Source organism: Thunnus albacares, chromosome 15 (assembly GCF_914725855.1).
Source record: "Thunnus albacares chromosome 15, fThuAlb1.1, whole genome shotgun sequence".
NCBI lineage: Eukaryota > Metazoa > Chordata > Actinopteri > Scombriformes > Scombridae > Thunnus > Thunnus albacares.
Genome location: NC_058120.1, coordinates 1,272,230 through 1,296,119, shown reverse-complemented (window position 1 = coordinate 1,296,119; position 23,890 = coordinate 1,272,230). Strand labels below are relative to the sequence as shown.

Genomic DNA, 23,890 nt, shown 5'->3' with positions numbered 1-23,890 from the left:
GAGTGTTTCATATCCTCCCCTCCCCTCCCCGACTGCTTTGGACAACCAAAGCAGTCAACCTAGGGGAAACACTGTGAACTATCCTCAAGCTCCACAAAATGTGAGTTTTACAGACACAATATCTCATAATCTAATAGGCGGGTAGCACATGAAATGAAATGAGCACACTCATCATTTTAGTAAACCTGTGGTTCTTCCTCTAATGTCACCCTCAGGACATACTGTGCATCCCATTCATCTACTACACTAGGGGTGTTTGCTGATAGGGCCTTAAGTGATTTAACCTTTTTTTTTTAAATTTTGGGTTCCTTTTGTAGACAATGTGACACCATGTTGTGATTTTGGGCACAACTACAACTGATGACACGAAATATTTCAGCTATACAAATCCTCTATGGAAAATATCATGTTTTGGTGTCCAGAGTTGCTTTTCTCAACTATCACACTGTTTTTTCACTCTTCAACTCAGTAGTTTGCAATATTGGCCTCAGAACAGCCTCTGTGAAAAGTAGCTGATCCAGAAACAGCTCAAGTTAGTTCAGTGTTGTCAGTTGCAGTGACTCTATGACACACACACACACACACACACACACACACACACACACACACACACACACATAATACATATACATATATATAGAGAGAATTATTTAACAGTCTTATTCTGTTGCATAACTCATTTAAACATTAATGTGTTATTGCTCTGCCCTGTTGGTGGCCAGATGTGCTTAAACTGGGTAAAAATGGCCTCAAACCTGCTGCTCTCTATGACACTTGGATATCTGATGGGAACACATAGTGTGAAGACATGAAACACAGCTGAGGTAAAATCACAATACACATGGAACTCTATATGTGACTGTTTTTCAATCATTTGTTGTAAAAATAAATGGACACTGGTTGAGTTCATTTCCACAGAATCAAATATGATTCAATAAAACATTTACTTCAACATGTTCTTGATACAATGCATTACAAGTGTTTAGCAGTCAGGCATTAGACTGTATTACAAAAAAACAGAACGCATTAAGACTTTATCATCAAAATCATTTGTGTGTGTCAACCACACACACACGAAGGCGTGGCAAGGCTTCTCTTCATACTGATGACATGATGTCCGTGCACTGGACTTCTGTAGTCTTGGGTCTGAAGGGGATCAGTACTCCACAATCATTCCATCATTTCAACTGCAGCACCACCTGCAAGACACAAATACATAGAAACGCTTAGCATTTCTGCTTGTTTCTGCCCCCAAGTGGCCAAAAAAGTGATTGATGCAGCTTTGTAGGATAACTCTAGCATTATTCTACATTTTTCTTACTGTCAACATATCCTATGATAATACTTTCTGATTTCCTTGATCTGTGTGTGACTCTCAGCCCCAAGATCACAGATTCCCAATGATGTTTTTTGTCATAAGTCAAACTTGTGAAAAGGGTTTACATATGCAGTGTATACTGTACACTTTCAGTTTAAAAAAAGGCTCAACTTCCTAAATTTCCTAAAATAGTGGTAATGACATGGTATCATTTTTATCTATTCGGTATAGATTAATAATAAAAAATGGATTAAAAAAACAAACAAACAATTCATTAATATCTCTTATTAATGTAAAATCTGATGTCAACGTCTCCACAGACAAACAGTACAGTTTTATTTTATTAGGAATACAGGACTAGAAACAAACTACATCATATCCATCATGCTAGAAGAGTGTGTGCATGTGTGTGTGTGTTGAAAGATCCCCTTCAAACATGTTTGAACTTATTAAAAACTTTGCTTTGATTTGAATAATGTGTCTGATATAGTTTTTCCACAAAAAAAAAGTTAAATTACCTTCTTAGAAAATGTCCTCTTCCTCCCTCATATAAAAGTACAGAATAAATGAATATGCACATTGTTCATTTCAAGTTTTCTTGCTGGACACCAGATTTCTCCTCCTTCACTGTAAAGTCCATTCTCAGTGTTTGCGTACTGGGGGGGGGGGGCATACTGGACCACGATTGGCTCAAAACTAGATGTGATGTCACAAATCATGCTCATAGGTACACACCCACCTTAAACTCACCTTTATCAGATGAATGTGAAAACAAACTGCACATACTGTACATCATTCTGCACAGGGAAGCACAAATATCCAACCATAAGCTAAACACTTTTTGGAGTGGAGGGGGACTTTAAGAACTGATAATATATTACTAATATATTATTGACTAATAACATGCCAGCCATGTAGACTCATCTACAGGCTCCACAGCTAACACATGGATTAGACTTGAACCTTAATCCTTAAAGTATGAACAGAGTGCTGTAATGATTGGATTTACAGTATAGTTAGTTCTAAACCATCCTGATGACACATTATATTCCACTTGTGTACTGAGCAGCTCTGGCTTCATACTGTGACAATGCTGCCACCTAGTGGCCGAGCTGTTTATTCTACATGAATGTGAAAACATTAGCTGGTGAAAACATTCTTGTGAAACTTCTTACAGAGACAGAAGAAAGAATAAGTGTGAAGTCACATACACACACACACACACTCACACACACACACACACACACACACACACACACACACACACACACGTTGTCCTAGGTAACTTTTGAGAACATTACCTATATTTACATTCATTTCCTGGAACTCTAACCATAACCACTACTTACCTAGCCCTAACCCTTACCCTAACCCTAACCACTGACCCAAAAAACAGCTTTTTATCAATTGGAAAAACAGATTTTATCGCAAGCCATCCCCAATTAACTGGTCTGAATTTGTCCCTGAAAGTAGCCTATGATAGACCTAAAGTGTGAGTGTGTGTGTGTGTGTGTGTGTGTGTGTGCACATTTTTGTTACCTCACTGGGACCTTTTCTGTTATAAACACCAGTAGTCCTCATGGGGACCAAAGCCTGGTCCTAATGAGGCAAATGGTTATTTCTGAGGTCCTGTTTAAGGTTAGGGGGTTAGGCATGTGTTGGTTATGGTTACGGTTAGTGTTTGGGTTCAGCTGTCCACAATGAATGGAAGTCAGTGCAATGTCCTAACAAGGATAGCCGTGCAAGTTTGTGTGTTCTGTGTGTGTGTCTACCTTATTAGCAGCCTCCAGTGAACTGATGAGTGTGTTGAGCTCCTCTCTGTTCATCTCCATGGTGATGGGCCGGAGGGCTCCGTTCTCCCTCACATCCAGACTGAGACTGAGCAGAGGAGTGTGCAGAGATGAGATCTTATCACTGGACAGGGCCAGCTGGAGGGAGAGCAGATACAGGAACAGGAAATAAAACAATAGTTTGATATCAGACCTACCACTTTACTTACAATTTGAATTTTTTTTTGTTGGATATTCTTCATCAAACAGCTTTTTCCAGCCCAATCAGTGACAAGATGCATTATGGAAACATGTAAAGTTGTTCATGTTAAGATAAATATACAAATGTTTCAAAATGTGTGTGGCCAGCGCAAACACGCCCATAAAGTTTTGCAGCTGAGTGCAATTTGCCCTTGTTTTGCGTCTGTTTGAGTGAGCAGAGCAGTTTCTAGTGTTTCAGGCTTTTCTCCACATTTCAGCACACAGATTGGTCCATAATGAAAACTGCAGAGAGCACAAAAGCCTCAAATTAAGTGTCTTTAATTAGCAGAGGAGCATACACACAAGCTCTCCACAATCACAAACCAACTTCCATGTATTTTGCTTCTTTGACTTCTCTAGTATTTCACATCTATAACATAATCTACTGAAAGTCCATCATTATAGACTACAGCTATTAATGTGACTCAGGCAGGTCTGAAACATGTTAGATTCATGTCTGAATCTTACAATAATGTTGTTCAGGTGTCACTGAATGTATCCAGGATTTTGCAGAAACATCAGTACTGATGTTCTGTTTGTTGCCCACAGCTGGCTGTGTGTCACAGCTGGCTGCAGCATCACACAGCAGCTGAAACGATAAGAACGTCTCTAAACTGAGAAAGAGGCTGTATGCAGCACAGCAGTGGTAACTTCAATAACACCGGATCAGTCAGGATCTGACGGTAATTAATGTTCTGAGTTCTGCTACACATCTACACAGGTCAGCTGTTACACACAGATTCAGGTTTATACGGTGGGATAAATAATAATAATAATAATAATAATAATAATAATAAAGCAGAACTTATGGAAGAATCCTGAGCTCCATAAGAGCTGTCAGGACATTTTTATTTTTACGTAGCTGAAAGTCCGAGATAAACCTACCACCTCATACCCACTTGATCCCCCCAATGTCTGGCTGAAGACTTCACCATTGATATCATTCAATATCAATTCAATATCATTCAATGCCTCACACCTGAAGCCTGAAGATTTGAAGAGAGAGAGCGAGAGAGATAGAGAAAGAGAGGAGTGAGTGTGCACCAACGTCAACTATCTGAAGACGCTAATAACTCAACCCTAACTGTGTGTGACAATTAGTGCTGGTCTTTGTGAATTAGAGTTTTTGCAGCAAGGCTTATTTGCATAGAAAGTGGTCAATTTTGCGCCGAATGCATGAATATCACCTCATTTACATACATGCAAATGACACAGGCACACTGTGACGCTGTGTGCTTAGCGGTGCAGTTTGCAGTTCATTTCACCCTTTGCAGGTGCTTTGTGAATTACATGCTATGTTTTTATGTCACAGGTTTAACAGCCGCATAGCTGCACAATCCTTTCGAGGATTTGGCTCTAAATGAGCTAAATGCACATCCACCAATTCATTTTCAGGTTGTTTTCATAAAGATCTCTGACCACACAGAAATGCCAAAAACAATTGTAAAACAGATGGTGCCAAATTTACAAAAAAAAAAACCCAAAAAACTAACAAAGCAGATCATAAAATGGTGAAGAAAACATTCTCACAATGTCCACCAACACAGGAGTGGAACCTACTTTAAACCTATTGTTTTTAAGAGCAACCCAGTCTCACGTCAAAATATATAATAGCTATGTTCGTCCAAACCGCAAAGTATACAGACTTCAACTCAGACTACAAGCTGTCTAAAGCTGGAATGGGATTTTGATGATTTGTATCAGCTACATGAAGTCTGATTGCATGATGTTCTGCAGTGACCCTCCTTGCTCTACAGTGGATGATCCTGTTATTTATGACAGTTTGGAAGTAAATATTAAAAATGCAAGTCATGCTTCTTAAGTAAAAAGGTTAAGAGCGCATTTGTCAATGAATGACAGTATCCAGTAAAAAAAAAAAATGCACAGTAGTAATTCACCTTAAGCTGCCAGTCGAAGTCCTGCAGAGTAGCAGAGGAGATGGAGTTGGTTCTGTCCAGCAGAGCGCGGCGGATCTCCTCCCGTCTGGCTTTCAGCACACTCAGCACAGCCTCGGCGTGGCTGCTGCTCACATCTGACAGTCCGGCCAGCACCTGCACCCAGCCAGCAGGAGGACACTGACAACCTGACCTGAGAACAGCTACTCACCACTACAGCCCGTATGTTGCAGTATGACACAAACCTCAAAGTCTGAACACACGATGTAATCATCTTTTACTTGACAATGAAAAGTTGACATATACGGTGGATCTCTTTTACAGACTACTGATTCCATGATTTATGACTTTTTAGAGTCAATAGATGACATCAGAGCCAATAGCAGATCAGTGCATATCTGTGCTTCCCTCGTATTTACAATTACGTAAAGATGAAACAACTACCTGATTAATCCATTAGTTGTTTGGCAGAAAATGAATCTGCAACAATTTGGAAAATCATGGAATTCTTTGTAATTTTTTAAGTATAAATGCCAAAAGTCTTATTATTATTATTATTATTTTATATTAGTTCATTGAATATATTTGGTTTCGGACAAAACAAGACGTCAACTTGAGCTCTGACATTTTATTGATGAATAAACTGACTAATCAAAACAACTGACAAATGCTCTACAATAACGATAAGATGTTAATTCATGCCAACCAAAGGAAACAAATCACCCCTCATCTCTAATCTAAATGTCACCCTACAACTGTAGTCGTGCGCTGCTGCTGCTTTCATCTCACCTCCTCGTCAGAGCTGTCGTTCCCTACAGCCAGGCGGAAGAACGCTGTCAGAGAGTCGAGGAGCTCCAGCCACTCCGTCAGGCTCCAGGTGACGCCGTAATCTCCCCTGTGAGGAGGCTCCCGTCCACAGAGTCCATCCACCACCCTGTGACACAGCTACACACGGACAACACCGTCACGCTCTGTTTGGTGTTTAGGGCTAAAACTTATAGGCGTTCACACATTTGAGAGTTTTGAGATGATCAGCTCTGTACGGCTTTGCAATGATGGAGGAAGCCAGAGTCACTGTGCTGAGTTTAGAGATGCTCTACTCGAGCTAACACGGAACTTTAACTGCTGTCTCATTGCTCGTACAGCATTTCCAATGTTCTCTCTGTTCCCCTACTCAAACTCCACATAGAACGGGGTCCCAGCTGGTCTGCTTGAATTCAGATCCAGCTGTCATCATCACTGTGTTCATGGCCTAAATGTTCTTCCAGAGCTGCAGTAACAGGTGGGAGATGTGTTTGGGGTCAACTGCTCTCCAGTCTGATCACTGCAGATTGGGTTTCAAATTAAAAGAGAGCTGTCTTCACATTAAAGCGACTGCAGTGGTGAGGTTGAACCTGGCAGGTACACATATTAGCAAATGAAATAAAAAGTGAAATTTAAAAGCCTTAAAATTAAATAATCTTGAAATTCGATTTCCATGTGTAATTATAAGTCATTTAAAGATAGAGCAAAGATGTAGAATTATTAATGGACAAATGTAATGATACTTTTATTAACATGCAGCATTTAAATGCAAATGTAATTGTTTTTTTTAAGACATAAAATACTCTGCTTGGAACAATCATGTGTGTCTGATATGGTTTTTCCCTCAAAAGAAGTAGAATTACCACTTTCAAATCATTCTAATTACATCTACTCTCAATAATCTATGAATATATAAACATATTTCATTTCAGAAGTTTACCTGCTAGACACAAGACGACACACCCACTTTACTACAAGACCAAACTAGTTGTGATATCACAAATCAAGCTCCTTATAATTACATTTTCAATGATTTTAGAGAAACTTTCAGCAGATGAATGTCAAAACAAACTGTACAGAAATCATTCATCAAACGTCCATCCTTCATGTTGGAACAAGAAGAAAAACCTATTTTGGGGTGTAGTGGGACTTTAAGTATCAATGATCATTATTCAATCATAATGAAACACTGACGAAGACAGATGCAGGACATTTGTAAGGACTATTTGTAAAAATAATAACTAGCCTGTTCACATGGAATCCATCTACAGGACCACACATAGAACAGATTCTGGTTGTGTGTTCAGTATCAGACATAAGATCCAACATATCATCAGTAACTGGTGAGGGAAGAATGGAGGAAAAGACTAATAACTGCCGGTGAGTGATACAAGAACAGTGACGTCACAGACTCTTGATTTACAAGCTTATTTCAATACGCAGTTATAAAACGTGTAGAAGCATGCAGCAGCATAAGCATGGATGCAACGCTTAGCACTTACTTTTAGACTTTCTGTGACAGGTAAGCTTCCCAGTAAAACCACCATGTTTTCATTTGGTTCCGTGTTCTGATCAGCTGATGTCAGTCACATGGTAGTCTGAGCTGCGTTCACTTGCTTTGGGGGAAAATGAGAACCCAGCATCTTCAAAGACTACTTATTATGTGCGTGGAAGGTGTTAAATGTATCACAGTGTATATGTATCTGTGTTTCGCCATGATGTGACTCTTACACTTGTCGCCTGGTCATTATGTGTTAACGTTGGCCCGCGCGCCGAACTCAGTTTAAAGATCTACGAGTTCAGTATGACCTTGCTCGTTGGCAAAAAGGGCAAAAGCCAGAGTCAACCAACTGTTAACGTTTAAAAATGTCGTTTCGCAAACTGATACAACGAATCCAATGGATGCTGGGTGTATTACCAAGGTCAAGTAATTCTTAATTAATACCACACTACACATATATTTTTGCCGATACGGAAGGGAGTGCGGTTGGACGGCGCCGCACGGGGAAACGGAACGCCTCGCAGCCGGTGATCACATCCTGCTTTGTGCTGCGGGCTGTTGGTGAGAAAGTCGCAGTCGCACAGTGACGCAAAGAAACAGCGATGATGTGAGTTGCTGTCGTTACCGTTAAGCAGGACACGTATGGAAACAAACAGCAGGGTAAGTGTTGTCTGTCACTCGGATATTTTCTTGGAAGAGATGTGTTCATTCATTACAGTGATGGTGAACAGTATGCAGAATGCAGAGGAACAACAATGTAGGCCTGCAGTTTTATCTACCACTGAAACACAAGCTATTGTGGGAAGCTTTCTCTTTCTGTTTAGACTTAATGTTGGTCGAGCGACTCATTAAAGTAAGTCATAGCCGGTCATAGCTGACTATATGTTGTTAGCTATTGGACACAGTAATAAGTAGGTTCAAGAATTTACAGACTCTTACTCAGCAAACCCAGTTAGATAAGGTGAGTAAACAGGTGTGGTTACAGGTTAGTAACCTCGTGTTTATATATCCAGCTTCAGTCAAGAGAAAGCGTATCACTGCAAACCATGCATGTAGTTTTTGTTGGTATGAAAGGCTAAATGTATCTGTGTTGTTTCCCAGAGTTGGTAAAGTTTGTTTTAGCTGGACAGTGATGACCTGATGCTGTTTGGATCCACTGTGAAAGAGAAGAGTGATGTTGGGAGAGCACACTAGTATGTGTCAGCAGCTAAACCAGAATCATGGCATTTTAAGTAGCTCTCACTGTACTCACACATAAGGCAAAAAAAGACCCTACCTTACTACCCTATGTTAGGGTCAGACCTGGGGGTGCAGTTACACTTGAAATGATGTGGGCAAAATATTCTCTCAGAGACAGTTTCAATAAAAACAGAACATTAGAACTTTCATACAGGTAGTAGTTGTAGTACATAAAGCTAATAGACTGGCAGTAGATATATGCATCTGATAATCAAATTGCATTGATATTTCAGCTGTGGTATCTCATAGCTTAGTGTGAACCATATCACAGGGTTATGGTGTGGATGGCGATCATGCATCTATTGAATAAAACAGCAGAACCACTGGCAGGCCAGTATGGTGCTGCTTACATGGCCAGCAGATGATCATCACCTGACCAACTTAAGTAGATGTTTCTCTCAGTGTTTTGGTGTTTTTGCTGGGTCTAGCTTTTCCACCATTGTAAACAGTAAGATACACCGTTTGACCAGAGGTATGCTGACACCCCTGTCCACATGCTTAACTTTTGGTCTTGGGCTGATTTTCATATTTTGGGCTCAGCCTCTTATACCACACAATCACATGGTGGATGGATGGTAGAGATAGGAAAGATTCCCGTGTTTATGACGTCTCAAACAGGTGTATTACTACAGAGTTGGTCGTCTCAGGGTTAAAAATACTGTGCATTGACAGTACTATATTCTTTAAAGTTGACTTTTATCTAGAGGTGCAATGATTAGTCGATTAATCGATAAGTTGCCAACTATTTTGATCATCGATTAATTGTTTTGAGTCATTTTAAGAGAAGAAAATGTCCAAATTCACAGATTCCAAATGTGAATGTTTCTGGTTTCTTTAGTTCTCTATGACAGTAAACTGAATATCTTTGGGTTATGAAAAGAAGGGAAAAGATCAACATTTTTCACAATTTTCTGGTATTTTATAGACCAAACAACTAATTGATTAATTGAGAAAATAATCTTCAGATTAATTCATACTGAAGATAATCATTAGTGGCAGCCCTGCTTTAATCATGTTGATCGACAGACTTTGGTTTACATTTTTAGGTACATCCATATTATGATGCGCCAAGTCAGAGAGAGCTTTCAGACATTCCAAACATAATCATGAATGTTGACGTGAACAATATTTACATATCAGAAACTGTACAGTAATGACATGATTACAGCAATAGTTCCAAAAAGGCATCTTAATATGACAACATATCATTATTTTAGACTATAGGGTTTTTCCAAATGTGCGAGCCAGACCTTACCAGCCAACATCAGTGTTGGACCTCACTGATGCTCTTGTGGCTGAATGAGAGCAAATTCCTGCAGCCACTAATGTACCGTAGGTCTTCTGTATATGACCTTCAGTGATCAGTTTCAAGCACACACAGACCACCTGTGGTCATCAGAAGACCATCTCAGACAATCAGAGATTGGCAAAGATTCATTTAAATAAAATACAGCACTCTGCACAAAATCATATATATTATAATATACTAACTAGACTATAACAGCTTGACCAGTCAAATTAAGTGAGGATCATACAGTAGATCCAGTTAATGTGACATCATTAAGTCAGTAGCTCTCAAATTGAGAGTCTGGGGACCTGTTAGGATCCTTCAGAGGGTTTCAAGAGTCTCCAGCTATAATAAGTAATAGAGTAACTCACTGCAACATGATTCACTGGGAATGATCCCTGTCATAGAATGTATAAATGTGAGTTGTAGTTTGATGTATTCTGCATACATTTACAATTCAGTTCCAGAAAATCACAACACAACACAAAAATAAAATCACACTTTCAACTAAGACAACATGTGACTAACACAACATTGTTCCTTTTTAATGAAGTAGGCACTGATTCTATTGACTTCTCCAAAACCAGTTTAAAACTAGTATTTATGGGGAAGTGTACTTACTGTACTGAAGTAAACAAAGTTCCATTGTACAGGGCTGGTTGAGACTTTTTCAAGTTCATTTGCCCACATGAAATGCTGCATTGGTCAGTAAAGCCTGGGCAATTTTTTAGAAAGATCTTATTATAACCTTTATTTCAGCTGGGAAATACAGTGAGGCAGAGACCTCATTTACAATGTAGCCGAGTAAAACTAAGTAAAAGAACCAAGGTAATATTTTGAAATGTTGATGTACTGAATTTGACACGTGATTTTAAGGCCTTAAAAATCAAACATTCAAACTTGCAGGTGTGTACATGTGACATGAGCGGTTTGAGGAAGGAGTATAGCTACCGACTGTACAAACACGTGTGCCTGTGATACTGTGGAGATAAAGCAGAGATTTACATCTTCTGTGTGGCCTTTTAAAGGACTATTGTCAAATTTGTTAATAACGGGCCTGTATGTCTGTGTCCCATATTTACTTTGGTATTATGAAAGTAGATGGTACATGTGCAGTAGCCTCAGTTGTTCTCTCATTATCTCAGCCCATGTGCTGAGAATGATGGTTAGCAGTTTGAGCATAGACCACACAAAACACTAGATCCTGTTTTTTTTTTAATATTTATTGTATGCCAGTTATTTATAACTGCGTGGATCTTTGTGATTTTGAAGGAAATTGTGCATCATTATTCATGGTGACCTCAGACGTAGACGTAAAGAGTGATAACACCTGCTGTGTATTTTCACATCCATGTTCCAGACATGTTTCTTCTGGAAAAGTGTGCTCTGAATTTTCCCCCCTATTACCAAACTGTGTCCCCTTCCCTCAAAGCCTTTGACTCCTTGACTTTTAATTTTCCACTTTTAGTCCTCCATTCAAGAGAATGGGAAGGTGTGTCCAAACTTTTGACTGGTACTGTATACAGTATGTGTGTGTATAAACAACACTGGATATCTTACATCTGTATAGCCTACATTGTCGAAGTACTCTCATCATTTACTTCAGTAAGTAGTGTCAATACAGCAATGTAAAAATACTCCATTACAAGTAAAAGTCCTGCATGAAAAATCCTTGATGTAGTTAAAGTATTGCAGTAAAAGTACATAAGTATTATGAGCTTGATGTAGTTAAAGTATTGCAGTAAAAGTACATAAGTATTATGAGCTTGATATAGTTAAAGTATTGCAGTAAAAGTACATAAGTATTATGAGCTTGATGTAGTTAAAGTATTGCAGTAAAAGTAGTGGTTTGGTCCCTCTGACTGATATATTATTATATATGACATCATTAGATTATTAATAGTGAAGCATCAGTGTTAGAGCAGCATGTTACTGTTGTAGCTGCTGGAGGTGGAGCTAGTTTACACTACTTTATATACAGTTAGCTAGTTTAGTCCAGTGGTTCCCAACCTAGGGGTCGGGCCCCTCCAAAGGGTCAGCAGATAAATCTGAGGGGTGGTGAGATGATTAATGGGAGAGGAAAGAAGAAAAAACAAAGTTCTGATACACAAATCTGTTTTCAGTTTTTGGACTTTTTCTCTAATCTTTGATTTTTGCTGAAATATTGGATCATTTGAACATTTATTGAAATGAAAGCATGTGAGAAGTTTAGAGGGAAAAATCACTATTTGTTGGAGCTGTTAACAACTCATAGACATGTGAAATGTGACCCCGACTACACACTGCTTTTAGTAAGACGTCAAAAGACAAAAAGGTTGGAAACCACTGGTTTCATCTTTAACAATGTGTTGTATTTTAAAAGCTTGTTATATTATCCATTGTGTCAAATCTTCATCTGAAAAGTAACTAAAGCTGTCAAATAAATGTAGTGGAGTAGAAAGTACAATATTTCCCTCTGACATGTAGTGGAGTGGAAGTATAAAGTAGCATCACATGGAAAGACTCAAATAAAGTAGAAGTACCTCAAAATTGTACTTAATTACAGTACTTGAGTAAATGTACTTTCTTTCCACCACTGACTGTCACTGTAAACTGTCTACAGGGTTACAATAGTACAATGGTTCACGTGAGTGCAGAGGGTTGTGGAATAAATATTGTATGTGTAATGTGATGTTATTTTGCATACAGTGGATTATGTGCAGCATGCAGGTATATATACATGTCTGCATCCCACAGTCTGTTTGAATTTACAACAATTTGTACATGTTTATTGCACAATTTGAATATAAACAGTAATATATCATTGTATATGTTTATTGAAGGTAATCATAATAAGGAACAACATGATTAGATATGTTCTTCAAACTGTTCAAAGCTAAAGTCATCTGTGCAACATATGAAATGAAGATTTCCTCCCTTAAACAACGTACAAGGAAATCATGGTTTCTAAGTTCTCTTTTTCCGACGTACCGCTTTTGCAAATGTATTTTTGTTGGTCGCTTATGTGACTAAAGTATTGTACATGTTAACCAGCGTGGAAGGTACCTGCATGTGTCTCTCTGTAATGTTAGACAGCTTGTTCTAATGAAGCTGTGTCAGGTCTGATGTCTCTCTTGTCAGACCAGCTGCAGTATAGAGTGTTACTCACATGTGCAGCTCCTCGCCTGAGGGCCGGAGCGAAGTGACGTCAGCATGTGTAGAAATGTGTCAGAAAAGCTTCTTCCCAGAATTACTGGAGGTCATAGACAGAGTGAGAAGAGCCTGTGTCATGTGCTCCAAATGTTAGCCTTTAGCTGTTTCATAGTGTCTATAGAAGTCAGGGTTACACCGACATGGACAGTCTGTTGATAGTTCAAAAGACGTGACCTGGAACACGTCTTTATCACACTTTTACTGTAGGTTCACTACCATTCGTTTTCTTTGGAACCCTGTCACCATGTCACCAGATAGAATGTTGATCAGAGACAACTCTGCAAACTCCCAGATTACAACATTATTAGCTATGCTAGCAGCATGGCTCAAGGGGGGGTGTTGGTCTGTCAGTCAGTCCAAAACTAGTCCAGACTGAAATGTCTTGAAAACTATCTGATGGTTAATCTGAAATCTTGTAGTAGACATTCATGTTCCCCAGACAATGAACTGTAATAACTTTGATCTCCTGACTATTCATCTTGCGTCATCATCTGGTAAAAGTTTCATTTTGTGAAAGAGTGCTGTGGTTTATGAACAAACCTCTGAAACTAATAATAGTCACATCAACCTCAGCTGTCTGCTTTGTGTTTAGTGCAAATGTTTGCATGTTAACACACTAAACCAACATTATACCTGCCAAATATGAACATTCTGGTATCATTACTGTGATGATGTTAGCATGCTTATGTGAGCATTTAGCTCCAGCACAGCCTCACAGAGTCAGCAGCGTTGCCATAGACTAGTCTTGTTTAACATTCAGCCCTAATGTGGCAGGTTGTTTAAGGTACCAGTGAGACAGAAATACGATATACGTGATGAAATATGATCCAGGAAGTCCATTTGGACTTAAAGGACAGGTTCACAATTCAGGTCTGTCTTAAAACAACAGTCAGGCTCCCAAATGAACATGTAAACATGTTTTTCTTGCTGTAATCATTCCTCTTGTTCATACTAACCATTATTTGATCCCCTCAATATGAAGTATAAAAGTATAAAAAGATACAAAGAAATAGCCTAGTTCCTCCAGGTTGATACTGATGCGAGAAGAAAAAAACCTGCAAGAAACTTTGATAACTGAAGCAATGAGCACCTTGGTGGAAATGAGGGCAGCCTAATGAATGACATTCAGCAGGCTCTCTTATCAGCTCGCAAAACAACAGTTTTGGGCGTGTAGAAGGTGACTCACACCACAATCTGTAATGCATATTAAATCCTTTGTTTCTTAGGAGATGTGGTTTGGATCTAAAATGGTGGCATGTCCTCTCTCATATCTCTTGACTCTTAGGGAATTCATTTTTGAGTTTTTACGCACAAAAATTCAGACGTCATCAATCACTATGGTCAAACAATAATGGTTCTAAACATAAAATTGTATAGTGATTATTGGGAAACACATGGTCTAACAGTAGCTCTTATGTTTCATATATTCATCAGCATGCAAGGTCATTGATAAACAGCGATGACACTGAAACCCTGTGCAGACTTACTTTTTTTTCCACACAAAAAATTGGTCAGGAATCGATAAGGGAATTGAAAGAATCAGACTGATACGCAGAATTGATAATCAATTTAAAAAAAAAATCAATAAAATCTTATCAATTCCGATCTCTAGTCTTACATAATATGAGTCTCACACATACTAACATGCAATATTAATTGTCCTCCGACGATAGGCTACACTTTAGGTTTTTACAGTCTCTTTGATCTGACTGCAAATGACAGTGTATGGCGTGTGTGTGTGTGTGTGTGTGTGTGTGTGTGTGTGTGTGTGTGTGTGTGTGTGTGTGTGTGTGTGTGTGTGTGTGTGTGTTCAGTCTCATCTCAAGCTAAAATAACCCAAGAAGTCATTTTAGTGTCTTCACATCCTGCTGTTACTTTATCTTGTCAGACCATCTGTCTCTCAGAGAGTTTTGAGGGCCCAGTGTTTGGTCTGGCCAGCATCAGTTGTCACCCCGACTGTGAGACTGAGAGATAAAAGGGCCAGTTCTGGAACAACACCCACCTTGTCTTCTTTGTGGAATTAAAGAAAAGATTTCTCCTGTGAAATTCAAAAATAAAAAAAAGGCTGTCCTCCTTACACTAGTGCCAAAGTTCCTCTTTTTGTCACTATACTTTCACCTGCAGCTCAACAGGGAAACACTGTCTGAGGAAACACAAAGAGGGAATTTGATGCTAAAAAGATCCACTTGATATGACTAACTCAGACTGCTGAAGCCTCATATAAGCTTCACATCAACTTTTAAATGCATTTTTGCACAAAATGACTGTGGCCACCGTCACTCACATTGAAAGCACATTTGAAGAGGATCTTTTAATATCCGGTATGAACAGGAGGAATGATTACATCGAGGAAAACCTCTTTCACTGTTCATATGGACACCTCACTGCTGTTTAAGACACACTTGATGTGTTTAAAGACAACAGTTTGTAAAATTACCACAAAGGCAACTGCTGCATTTTTCACTGTGACAAGCAAAAGGTAAATAGTAGGAACACAGTATCCATGTTACAAAGTAATCCACCAGTACTGTGCACCTGGTGTGCCAATGTATAAAATTAGCCAATGAATGTAGTGTCTTGTGATGACGGAGTTGAGCCCAGTTCATTTTTTTTTGTCCCACACTGCCTTATTTTGCTGGAGTCCTCTGGGTTGGTACTCTAGCTACATCAGCTCAGGACTCCATGACTGATATAAGAGGTGGTCAAGGGATGTGACAGTCATGTAGATGGATGAGTGTATACAACACAGAGGAATCATCCAGTCTGGAAGTAATTCGTGAGGTACGGGCTGCGTCTTTGACTCAGCTGTGTATCAGCGGTCATTTTCTCAAAGCAGTAAAAATGGTCCATATGACAGACATCCTTTATAGCTATTCTGAGGAAAGTTCGAACTTTGATCGTGTTTCTGAGTGTCTGTATTCTCAGGTAACTGATGAAAGATTATTACGCAATGATTGTAATACAGGAAATATTAGGGCATGGCAAGTGAATGAATAGCCTTTACTTTTGCTGCTTCGTCATCTCCTGCATGCATGTTCACTCACAGGAGAGACATATACTAAGTATATTATTAGACATTTCTTTTGGCTTTCCTGCACACCAGCTCTACTCTCTTAAATTTGTTTCCAGCAGCAGCAGGCAATTATTTTCAGTTTCACCATAACAATTTCATAATGTGATAATATGTTGTGTTCATAGCATGTTCCTATGTTCCCAAGTAGCCAAAACAATGAATTAATGTAGGTTTGAAGGATGAGTCTGGTGTTACTCTCATGTAATGAACTGATCTACTAACAAGTATTGTGATGTATCTTATTCCTCCGGGCCATACAGCTCCACTGTTGTCCAAAAACTATTCAAACACATCAGTGAGCCACACTGTTGCACTTCATTACCATGAACACACACACTGGAGTTTCTTTTGACTCAATCCCACTCACACACCATCCTGCTGCTAGAAATACTCACTAGAACACCGAGTGTGGATTCATCTGCCGCTGAAAATAGTCCCCAATTTTTTTGCCTTTTAAAAAAAAAAAGGAAACTACTAATAGACTGGGTATCATTAAGTATTGAAAGACAAAAATACGCATTGGACCTTTTCATTGGATTTGTTGACAATAAGAGAAATGCACAACCTTGCACTTTAAACTGGAGAGCCTTGATAAGAACAAACTAGAGCAATGATTAATGATTTTTTCTATCTGCAGGATGAGGACATTGTGAAGTCCGCTGTGGAGCACAGAGGAGCAGGAGGCCACAGAGGAGGGGGCCTGGCCACTGTCACAGCCCATTTTGAGCCCCTGCTGTGTAGATGGAGCGGCTCCACTGGGTGCAGCATCGCTGTCGGCAGCTGCTAGCAGGAGACTCGGGGCGAGGCTGGTACTCTGCCCCTGATGGCCTGCCCAACAAAAGCTCCCTGGACCCCCACAGCTCCCCACACAGATGCAGTGGGAAGAGAAGAACAGTGTTTGCCCGCCATGGGCCCCACCAGAAGGAGTACCAAGCCATCTCCAAAGACTACAAGGTCAATGCCATCCGCACTACCAAGTACAGCTTGTTGACCTTCATCCCCATGAACCTTTTCCAGCAGTTTCACAGGTCAGACTTTTACTTTGGCAAGTGGCATGAAATTATTAAATGAAATAATTTCTGCTTTGTTTAGTCTTTTGCTTTGCTTTATAATTTGCTAATGAGAGCTGAGAACAAATGGAAAAGGAAGAGGAATACATATATCACCATGCACAGATTGGAATAATAACACTCCTTTGTCTCGTCTTTTGGCCTGAGAATAGATGTCATGGAATGTAATAATTGCTCACTGTGCATAGAATCCACTTACCCTAATTAAAGGACGGGTTCACAATTTTTCAAGTCTGTCTTAAAACAACAGTCAGGAGCGCAAATGAACATGTTTATCTTGCTGTAATCATTCCTCCTGTTCAAACTGAACATTAGAAGATCCCTTCATAATGACCTTACAACGTAAGTGATGGAGGACAAAATCCACAGTCCTCCTTCTGTGCAAAAATGTATTTAAAAGTTTATCTGAAGCTAATATGAAGCTTCAGCATCCAAATGAGTCAAATCAAGTAGATATCTTTCAGTGTTACAGTCTTTTTGTTACTACACTTCCACTGCAGCTCAACAAGGAAATACTGTCCAAGGAAACACAAAGAGGGAATTTGATGCTAAAAAGACTGTAAATGTGTCAGATATCCACTTGATATGACTCAGACTGATGAAGACTCATATAAGCTTCACATCAACTTTTAAATGCATTTTTGCACTAAATGACTGTGTGGACACACTGTGGATTTTGGCCTCCATCACTTACATTGAAAGCACATTTGAAGGGGATCTTTTAATATCCAGTATCAACAGGAGGAATGATAACAGTGAGGAAAAGCTCTTTCACTGTTCATATGGACACCTGACTGTTGTTTTAAGACACACTTGAAAAATTGTGAGCCTATCCTTTCAGGCTATTTACATTAAAATGTCTTAGATTCACTGTATATTAAAGGACCATACCAGTGTTTCTAAAGGGTTAAGCCCATTTACTACACATACTGTACTGTATATTTCACATAACAGTATTTTCCAAAGAATGGTGTATTCAGGGTTTTGGTGGGGTGGTATGGTTTATCCTGACAGCCTTTGGTTCACACTCTGATGGCTCTATAAAACATGATGCAAGTCATTGTAGATCATAGTCATGCAGGTTAATCCTGTGAACACCAAGCCTGACTATGATGACCAGGTATATTGATTTGATCTATTGATTGGGACAGTGTGAAGTTTTAAACATCAAAGATGCACGGCACCGAAGTTAGCTCGAAGCTGATTTGCATCCATAGTCCCCCACAATTAAAAAAACATACAACAGCACAACAACAAACAGTACAAAGCAAAAAAACAAACAAAAAAACCAAAATAAAAAAAAAAAACCCACACAGAACACACCATACAAAATACAAAGCTACACATAACAGCACATCACATACACCCACAATGTCAATTAGATGTCAATATCATGCTTCATTCTACTGATGTCTAAAAGTGTCTCTATTGCTCTTTATAACTGGTCACTTTATTGTAAACTCAGCACTTTAGTCCCTGTCAGAATCCCGTGAGAATGTTTCTCCAGTAATTGATTGGTCAGTAGTCAGGTTGTCCACAGTTTTGATCTGATCCTCTGAACTGAACCTGCTTCAGACAGGTTAGTTGTGCAGCATAGGTTACCATGGTGATCTTCCCTGGTTACCATGGTGATCTACCTCACTTAAAGATGAGTCAGCTACATGTTAACAAAAAAGAGTCAAACCCAAAGATAGCTGGAGAACACTTTAATCTTTGCTGTGTCATAGGAGCCCCTGAATACTGTGACATGTTAACAAGTTAGATATGTTGATAAAGGATGTAATTATGTGGATGTGGATGAATTGTATTGTTTGTCTTGTCTTCCAATACTGGTTGGATGAAGAAGCAAACCTGTTAGGGAAGTAAATGCAGCAAAGTCAGAAACAGAAATGAGTTTGTCCTCAGCTGCTGAGGTCAGTACAGAAATGACAGAGCTGCTGGATGTGGAATAACACAAGACACTCTTTTACTAAATCAGAAATATGGACACTGTCAGAGTTTTTTGCCTTGAGTAAATTGATTTAAGTTAATCAGTTAATTTATACTTATTGAAACTCGGGGTAACAAGTGGTTTAATAAGGCCAACACACAATAAATAAAGTATTTATCATGAGACAGAACAAGGAACAAATAACAACATAAAACATCAAATGGTTTTGTAACTTTGCTGAAGTTGACATGGAGAGCTACAGGTAGTTATGGGGGGATAAGAGAATATAACAACATAGCAGATACATAGATAAGAACCCTAACCTTTAGTTTTAAATTTGAATAGTTAAATAAACCGCTTTGAAATGTGTAATGTGATGCAGAACCTGTGTATTTACATCTCAGAGTTCCATTCTAAACCACAGTGCTTTCAACTGGAATCACACCACAAGACACTGTAGCACTCGTCAGATGATTCAGATTGTTTGACATAAAGCTGTGATCAGAATGGGGACATAAAAATCATGAGGAACATTGAGCAACAGGGTCAATGCACTCACACACTTCCTGTTTAACAATGCCTTACGATCAATAAAAACAGATAATGCTGAAAATCAAAATGACCTAGATCATTCTGGAACAGAGAGCTTGAGTTTAAAGGTCATTTCATCAGGTCTCTTCCCTCTAGAAGTATCTACACATGCAAATAGTTTTGGTTTTAATCATCCAGAATTTGAGATATCTGTCTGACAGTTCAGCCAATACCCAAATATCCCATTACATGGAGTGTGATGTTCACAACATTGTAACTTTACACATTGTAAATCTACATAGTAAATTTCAACACTAATGTTTCTTTCCAGACATGATCTCCCTGTTATTCAACAGTTTTTCTTTTTTTGTGAACTTCTACTCTACTGTGCATTTTTGTAAATTGGGTAAACCAGCACTTTTATATTATTTTTACCAGGAAACCTTACAAGGCTGTGTACTGTCCTCCAGACAGTGGTCATTTTGTCTCTTTTGGGTGGAATGCATCCAAACTCCAATAAAACAACCCCAAACAAGTTGACACTATGTCTCATTTCAGGGACATTCATTTCAGTATCAAATCCTCCAATTGCCACACAGCCAGTGTATTCTTTGTGGTATTCACTGTAAGGAAATCCATGGCACATTGGTTTAGTGTTTTTTACAGTCTGTGTAAGTTGTGACATTTGGATAGAAAGCACCAGCTCAGGTTATTAGCCCTCAGTTGACTGACGGCCACACGTTTTTTCCACAAATGTATGTAGAAAGCTATATGGAAATGCATCCAATAGTTGTTTAAATATTTCACCAAAGTTGTGGACTGACAGAAAGACATTGCTAGTATGGCTAAAAGCAAACAGTATGTTTGCAGGAGATGCAAGCTGGTCTGGTTGTACATCATGACAAATGATCTGGTAGCACCTGCACTTTAGTGATTTCTGTTTATTGATGTTCTGCTCTGGTCTTCCCTGTGCAGGGCTGCCAACCTCTACTTCCTGTTCCTGGCGTTGCTGAACTGGGTGCCAGTTGTTGAAGCCTTTCAGAAGGAGATCACCATGATTCCCCTGCTGGTGGTCCTCACTGTGATTGCCATCAAAGATGCCCTGGAAGACTACAGACGCTACCTGTTTGACAAGAAGGTCAACAACAATGTAGTGCGGGTGTACTGTGGGTGAGTGAACCATGGCCAGTTCCATTGACAGTCCATTTTTTTTTTAACTTTCTACATGGTTATGATATATATGTCAGTGTGTATGTCAAGAGTTTCCCAGGCAAAGACACCGAGGTTGACTCATGTGTCAGAACAGTGCCACACAGAGGCTCCCAAACACAAATGATTATTGATTTCCGAATAAATGGATATTTGGCGTTATTTTTGGCATTAAAGAAAATATTTTTTTGGCCCAGTGGGGCCTCTCGTTGGCCTGGTGGCCCACCAGGCCTGTACAGTTATAGGGGAAACACTGTATGTATTAGGCCTGTGCACTTGTCTTAAAGAATATCTGAAGGATGGTTAAAGAAAAGTACATGAATGCTTTATTGAAGCTGGCAAGGCAAAATTTAGAAATGCTGCCTTTGTCATTTAGCATCTGACCATGGTTTAGCTGAAGTTTAGAACTGGTCCAGCTATATGGGAACGTACAGGGGTTTAACATTCAGCTGTGTACTAAGTTGTACCTTATTAGTGTGTCAAAATGAACACAGGGTCAGCTGACCTGCAGCTAAACTGGATTCGTGATGAACTTGCCTCAATAGCTCTGGCCAGCACATGTGATTCAGAACATGGTAAGGTAATGGTATGTTTGCTCAGGGCTTTCCACAAGGGTATGGAGTAGCCATCCAGTGGGACAAAGTAGCCAGCTAGGGGTTCCAGGGGCTTTCACAAGGGGCTTGTCGGTAAAAGCCCAATTTTGGTGGCCTCTGGTACATTCTAATGCCACTATTCCATCATATACAATGATCTTAATTATTGCATATTTTAATGAGTTTGACTACCTGATTGTAAACATGTACTGAATTAGAGGAGGCTTCTTGTGCGTTTTAGCCCATACAGCCTATAAATAGCTATTAATAATTAAAACCACACCTATTCCTGACTGATTAGAACTTTTGTAATTACGAATCATCAGACCTTATTTATTTTTTAATCATTTATTACACCTTCACTGTAAGGTTATCAAGACATGCCACAATGATAGTTAAGTTATTGTTTAAACATAAATGCACTCCTATTCAACAAAAATAAACAAGGTTATTTTGAGGGGGAACATGTTTTTAATCCCATATCTTATCTATCCTAAGTATTGTTTTAAATTAGGCTAAATTATTTATAAACTAAGGCTATGCCAAAAATAAAATAACAAAACATGTGACTCATTTGACTCAAATCATGTGAATCTACTGAATCAACTCAACTTCTAGTCATCTTCGTCTTCATTTTCATCCTCACTATCACCCTGTGTGTGAGGCTGAGGTGTAGCCCACATTTTCCTCATATGACAAAGGCCTGTTACCTTGACAACATTGCCTGTTTTAGTGTGTGTTTGCAATGCGCCTTAGAGATGGCTCTGCTGTAAATAAAGATCATTCAATCATTCTGTGTGGCATATGTAGAAAATACAGTGCTTTCAGTGGACTTTTTAATAGTTACTGTGCAATTGTGAAGTTGCTGCCACCCATTTTCCAGTGTTTTCTGTACATGACACAAACCCTTGTAATACACTCTTTTACGTCCTAAGATGCTGGGAGCCTTGGCTGGCCTGGATAAACACACCAAAATAAATAACAGAAAAATTCTACTTCTGACTGATAAATGTAAAATTAAAACTCTGGTAGCAATTACATGTTTTTCAACACTGAAACGGGGAAAACGTTACTTGTGTTGGACTATAAGCTAATCTCCCCTCCCCCAGTGTGTACATGTGCTCCTAAATGACAAATTAGGAGCAAACAATGAAATCATGGAGCACTATGAAAAATATTCACAGGATATATTAACTCAGTGATGAGCAGACTTCTCCTCAGTTTATCTTTCACACTAACTCATTATTCTGACTTACTGTCTTTAGCACATCACCAGCGCTAAATATCTTAGTTATCAGTCAATGTGTTGTCTTACTGCCACAGCAAATGAATAAATTGTTGGGGTATTAGCACGACGTCGCCTCCCTGTTGTCTCTTGTCAGACCACCAGCTCCATGAGAGGCACAAACTGAGGCTAAAGTGTGCTAATATTTAACGTTACGTGGCGGTGTGTCTTTTCAGGGAAACTAATGCACTGCTAATAAACATTGCACATCATCTAGGTTTTGAACCATTACCAGCAGGGCAAAATAAATATACATTACACTCTTACCTGTCCAGCAGTAAACTGGAAACTTCGGCGTTAGTCTGCAAACATTTCTCTCACCAGGGATTTCCATCTGGGTTTATCCTCGTTTTATGCCGTTGCTTGTCCCGATTTCGTTTAGCTTCTTCGTGTCTTTGTTTCTTTGACGATGACAATTCACGCTCCTGTGATTTTCTAAATAAGTTTAATCCTCCATTTATCAGATTTTGGTTTCAAAAACTTCTCACAACACAAAATTTTTGGTCCGTTCTTCTTCTTCGTTCTAAAACCAGTGCATTTCCGGTAGTCGCCCACTGAATCTAAAATGCGTAAGGCCCTCACTGGAGCCAGTGTTAGGTTTGTCCGTTCTGCACTATAGAAGAAACATGGCGATGCAACATGGCGGCCACCATGGAAGGGGACCCACTCCCATGTAGATATAAAGGGCTTATTTCTAAGGTAACAAAAACACAACAATTATTATTTTCAGCTGATTAGACACTAATTAAGATATACTTATAAATAATCTATTCAATTTTTACTAAGTCTGTTCTTTTAGATGTTACTAAATACTACACACTGGACCTTTAAACCTTAAATCACAGCTAAGCTGATGACGGAGCCCCACTTTCCCAGTATGCAACAACAACAATGTAGAGCTCCATACAGAAGAACAGCCCCTCCACCGTATT

The 23,890-nt window shown here is 39.1% G+C and overlaps 2 protein-coding genes across 2 annotated transcripts in view; one reads left to right on the top strand and one right to left on the bottom strand.

Moving 5' to 3' along the window:
• Positions 1-905: 905 nt before the first annotated feature.
• commd8 (COMM domain containing 8) lies at positions 906-7,652 on the bottom strand. Its single transcript, XM_044374712.1, has 5 exons — positions 7,550-7,652; positions 6,033-6,188; positions 5,247-5,399; positions 3,091-3,246; positions 906-1,199 (listed from the first exon to the last, which is right to left on the bottom strand). Exons 1-5 carry the CDS (start codon positions 7,592-7,594, stop codon positions 1,179-1,181), a joined length of 531 nt encoding a protein of 176 aa, XP_044230647.1. The 5' UTR covers positions 7,595-7,652; the 3' UTR covers positions 906-1,178.
• An 87-nt stretch (positions 7,653-7,739) lies between these two features.
• The window catches only part of atp10d (ATPase phospholipid transporting 10D), a 47,546-nt gene continuing 31,395 nt past the window's right edge, over positions 7,740-23,890 (top strand). The window contains exons 1-3 of the mRNA XM_044374704.1: positions 7,740-8,208; positions 16,978-17,368; positions 20,847-21,041. Coding sequence (XP_044230639.1) covers positions 17,082-17,368; positions 20,847-21,041 — 482 coding nt within the window. The 5' untranslated portion in view covers positions 7,740-8,208; positions 16,978-17,081. The remainder of the gene's footprint in view (positions 8,209-16,977; positions 17,369-20,846; positions 21,042-23,890) is intronic.

Bases quoted from the DNA above. Each gene is read 5' to 3' on its own strand.
- commd8 (XM_044374712.1), bottom strand. From the start codon at position 7,594: ATGGTGGTTTTACTGGGAAGCTTACCTGTCACAGAAAGTCTAAAA. The intron at 6,189-7,549 runs GTAAGTGCTAAG...GTCCGTGTGTAG, and splicing joins CTGTCACAGAAAGTCTAAAA to CTGTGTCACAGGGTGGTGGA. The intron at 3,247-5,246 runs GTGAATTACTAC...CTCTCCCTCCAG, and splicing joins ACTTCGACTGGCAGCTTAAG to CTGGCCCTGTCCAGTGATAA.